At 35.2% G+C, this 5,000-nt stretch overlaps 1 protein-coding gene across 7 annotated transcripts in view; it reads left to right on the forward strand.

The window, feature by feature from the left end:
• The window catches only part of LOC113825204 (polyamine-transporting ATPase 13A3), a 49,550-nt gene that overhangs the window by 44,288 nt on the left and 262 nt on the right, over positions 1-5,000 (forward strand). For all 7 annotated transcript variants that reach the window (XM_070114446.1, XM_070114447.1, XM_070114449.1 and 4 more), the window contains 7 exons: positions 1-133; positions 444-650; positions 902-996; positions 1,168-1,296; positions 1,610-1,764; positions 2,415-2,596; positions 2,894-5,000. The exon at positions 1-133 is cut by the window's left edge and continues 98 nt beyond it; the exon at positions 2,894-5,000 is cut by the window's right edge and continues 262 nt beyond it. In XM_070114446.1, coding sequence (XP_069970547.1) covers positions 1-133; positions 444-650; positions 902-996; positions 1,168-1,296; positions 1,610-1,764; positions 2,415-2,596; positions 2,894-3,052 — 1,060 coding nt within the window. In that variant the 3' untranslated portion in view covers positions 3,053-5,000. The remainder of the gene's footprint in view (positions 134-443; positions 651-901; positions 997-1,167; positions 1,297-1,609; positions 1,765-2,414; positions 2,597-2,893) is intronic.

The raw sequence follows: 5,000 nt of genomic DNA on the forward strand, positions 1-5,000 counted from the left end.
TGTGCCTAGAATTGTTGCAAAGGGAACAGTGTTTGCAAGGATGTCACCTGATCAGAAAGCCCAGCTTGTGGAGGAGTTGCAAGCAATTGACTACATTGTGGGCATGTGTGGTGATGGTGCTAATGATTGTGGGGTAAGTGCTTTTCTGTATAGATTTCTTTAAGTTGATATTGCAGTGCAACATTACTGTATTATGAATGCATGTAATTATTGTTGTTTTGAAGAGTGTCAAGTTTATTTTGTTTTATTTATTTATTTATTTATTTATTTTTTAAATGAAATTTGATGTTTGATCCGTAAACATAGCTGTGGATTAGACTTGTCCACATACTTTTTGTTAATTCATGCATTTATATATTGATGCATAACAGTAAAAAATATAATAAGATTTTTGTATTTTTATTCCAACAAAACTATTGCATTTTGCATTATATCACCTCCAGGCTTTAAAAACAGCGCACGTAGGAATCTCACTCTCAGAAGCTGAAGCAAGTGTCGCTGCTCCCTTTACCTCCCACACAGACAACATCCAGTGTGTGCCTCAAGTAATATGTGAAGGGAGATGTGCCCTTACTACTAATTTCTCCGTCTTCAAATACATGGCTCTCTATAGCATCATCCAGTTTGTTTCGGTTCTCATTCTGTATACCGTAAGTGACGAGAGGAAGTGCTTTTTTTATACTGTTCACATGCATGTATTTATTACTTTATTTAGCCCATTATGGCCCATGATGATTATACTCTAGATGATACAAGAAGTCATATTTTGATGACTTGTTAGAAATGCTTACAGGTGAATAAGAAATGAATGAGATTTTTATGATTGAGGACTAAAAAAGGAATAAACTTATTGGTAGCTATTTCTCAATGATTTTACTCATCCCTACTTTTATTCCTCCAGGCGTACAGCAATCTGACTGATCCCCAGTTTCTCTACATAGATCTTTTCATTGTAACTGTTATTGCTGTATTTATGGGATACACAGGTGCTCGGCAGTAAGTCATCAACTGAGACTTTGTCTTTTCAAAAAGTACAATTAGGTGATTGAAAAGTGCAATTAGGTGATTGAATTTAGATGACAGAATCATTTAAGATTGTGATGGTAGATTTGGATGTAAAGATATATTGACTGTTTCCTGGTCTGCTCAATTTTATTTTTCCTACAGTGAGCTAGTGGCACACAAACCCCTTGGGAATCTGCTTGGAGCTGTGAACATGTTCTCAGTTTTGTCGCAGATAGCACTGGTTATCCTTACACAAGTCATCGCATATCTTTACCTTCTGCAGCAACCCTGGTGAGTTGGACTAATATCAGTGTTCCTTTTTTTTCCCCTTCCATCCTTCTTTCCTTCCATCCTTATAATGATATTGATTTGTTATTACAAAATTGTATAGCAGCTGTTTAGTGCTTATAGCATAGAGCTGGCTAACTGCATATGGCACGTAGATTTACTACTCAGTATTTGAGCATAGTTTGTCACAGCAAGAATAGATTACCTGTGTTCACAGGGTTAAGAGGGCATACAGGGAAGAGAATAATTTTCATACTGTTTTTCAGCAGTTGAAAAAAGAGAACTTTAATAAGAAATGGCATTTGTTTCCCCCAAGGTTTGAACCCAACAAACCAACACCAGGAAATGAAGAGGACAACACTGTGAGCTGGGAGACAGGGACCATTTTTTACGTTTCGGCTTTCCAGTACCTGACCCTTTGCATTGCCTACTCACCAGGGCATCCTTTTAGGCAACCCATTTATACCAACTGTGAGTATATGTTATTTTATTTTTTATTTATTTGTTGTTTTATCTGTTGGTATCTTTACATTTTTATATCTTAGATGGAAATATATTTATTTCTTTGTGTTGTTGATTAGATTTTCCAATTACTTTTAGGATTACAGTTGATTAGATTTTCCAATTACTTTTAGGATTACCGGTGAGAAAATTTAAGTTGTCAGTTTTTCTTCTTGTCCTTTTTCTCATTAGCATCTCATTAGCAATATCTCTTCAATTTTGAGGTAAAGGTGAAAAATGCAGTTATTTGAACAATGATATTAATTTTTCTCGTCATTGGATCATTTACCTAAACCTTATTTGGCTCACAGTCTTAGGCATCTTTTATAGATGAAAATTAAGATTCACAAATATTACTTGCATTACCTTTTCTCATCATTCCTATGTTCAATTATATCTTCATGTTACAATAACTTTACAAATGATAATTGAATTTGATGGATTTCAAGTCTCAGCCTCCACTTTTAACCCCTTGTGCTACATCTATTTTATTATTCAAATGCTACAGCCTTCACCATTTCTAGTTACAGTTTCAGTAGAAGAAATAAACTTTCAGAATTTGAAATGCCAACCTCTGCTGACATCCTGTACCATTTAACCATTTTCCAAAATCTCTGCAGTCTGGCTCACAGTGTCACTCGTCTCACTGACGGTCATTACACTGATGATGCTACTCTGCCCTTGGTCTTGGCTGATGGAACTCATGAGGATTAAATACGATCCTGAGAATGACCTCATGATGTTCCGTGTGGCGCTGCTACTCATGATTGCACTGCACTTTGTGGTTTCTCTGTCGACTGAGGTAGGGATGTAAATTTTTTATTTTTGAGCTTAATGTAAATGCTATTATTATTATTATTGATTGTCATTTTTTCTACTTATTGTTTTTATAGTACATATGTGATTTGAGAGAGTAAAAAGGAAAGGAAAGAGAGTGGATAGTTGTGAGAGAGTAAAAGGAAGAGGAAGAAAAGAGGTAAAGAAAAGAGAGATATGGCAAGGGAAAGGTAGAGGCAGAGGAGGAAATAGAGGGGAAAATCTATAGATTTGTCATGATATCAAAGTGTGGAATAAGACTTGTTACTTTGCTCTTCTGCAGCATTTCGTTGCGAGAAGCCGTTTCCTGAAGAAGTGTTTCCAGTGGATAACCTGCAAGCGAGAACCCAAGAACAAATACAAGAGCGTCATTCGTGATATGAATGAAGACTTGAGCTGGCCTCCTGTTGGGACACCAATATATGCTACACTCCAGACTTAATATGTAGAAGATATGTATATGTATTTTTTATGCTTTAGAAATTGATTGGTTGGAAATTTTTATTGAAAAATATAAAGTTGTCATGATTTTGATTTATTGAATTATTTATTTTAAACAACCATTTATTTTAGTTTTATAATCTTTTATTAGGTTGTATCTTATTGTGTAATTGATATGCTACAGATGCATATATGATTAACTTATTATCACCAGTGTTATGGGTGCTTTATATATATATCTGTATTTATTTTACCTTTTAATGAGATGCCAGTTCTTGCAATAATCTTGTCCTGAGATGAGTGATCATATAAGCAAAATTTTATCACTTCTTATATATGCTTCAGGATTGTTAAGAAACAAACAAAAAAACAGCAAATTGGATGACCATTCCATAAAAGACACTTGATGTGTTGGAAGTTTGTGATACGAGAGCCATTTTTGTTAATAGAGTTTCTGAAAACAGAAAGCATTTTTCGTTACCTTTTCTTGATGTTAATTCCATGAATGTCATAAAGGTCATCTATTTTGGTGCGCTCAATTCAGCTCATAGATTATTGCGTTGTTTATCATTTGTAAGAACTGTGAAATAGAGGAAATTGTATTTTTGTAATAGATCATTCCCATTCTAAAATGGGATTTATGAGGGTGAATTACATATTGTTTTAATGGAAGTCAAGTGCACATACTTATTTTTCTATTTAGCATGAGATTTAGTGAGTATTATATTTTAAGGATGTAATTAGCATTTTGTTCTTATTTTTTACCATAAGATTCAGAGGAATTTGGTTGCTATTTTCAACATTTTTGTTTGCAGCTGACAACTTTTTTTTGAGATTATTATTATTACATTTTTATTTTTAATCCAATTTTTAAAAGTAATACTTTGATAATACTGAACTACTGTGATGTTTTTAGTTTTTTTTTCTTAATATTTTTTAAAATTTACACTAGCTATGGAAAGTGCCTTTGAGGTTTTTTTCTGCTGTCAATTATTGTAGATTGTATCAGTATTTAGCCTGGATCTGACGGTTGTGTTCTGATTGATAAATGTGATTTTTATTTCCTGTCAATGCACATAAGGGGTACTGTGGATTTCTCTTGGAAGGGATTCACATACTCGTTTAAATTTGAGTCATATTGTTTTGATGATTATACTGTAAATGTATATAGTAATAGTGGGGTAGCTATTTATTCTATATTGTTAGTGAAACAAGAGATAGATTAGGTATATTCTATGCAATAAGGAGTACAGCAGAACTATGTAAAATTATTTAATTTTATATGGAATAGTGGATGTTTGTTTATCAATTGCACACACACACACACACACACACACACACACACACACACACACACACACACACACACACACACACACACACACACACACACACACACACACACACACACACACACACACACACACATACACACATACACACTACCCCCCACCCACCCATCCACTCATTCACACCCACCAACATCCACCTACTCACCCATCCACATGCACGCACACACATACACACACAAAACCCCCCACCATCCCACCTAGCCACACCCATCCTCACCATCCACACTCATCCACACCCATCCGCACCATCCACATGCACACACACACACGCGTGCACACACATACGCGTGCACACACACACACACACACACACACACACACACACACACACACACACACACACACACACACACACACACACACACACACACACACACACACACACACACACACGAGTGGGTGGGGTGGGTGGGTGCATGTGTGTGTACGTGTGTGTGCGTGTGTATGCTCATGTGTGTTTGTATGTGTGCATGTGCATATATATGTATATATGTATTGTGCATTATAATTATTATATTATGAAAACAAAATAACTGAATGAATTGAAGGCATGTAATATTCATTAGATTTTTTAGCCTGAGAGTTAACAGTCTGTGC

The sequence above is a fragment of the Penaeus vannamei genome, chromosome 36, assembly GCF_042767895.1.
Source record: "Penaeus vannamei isolate JL-2024 chromosome 36, ASM4276789v1, whole genome shotgun sequence".
Lineage (NCBI taxonomy): Eukaryota > Metazoa > Arthropoda > Malacostraca > Decapoda > Penaeidae > Penaeus > Penaeus vannamei.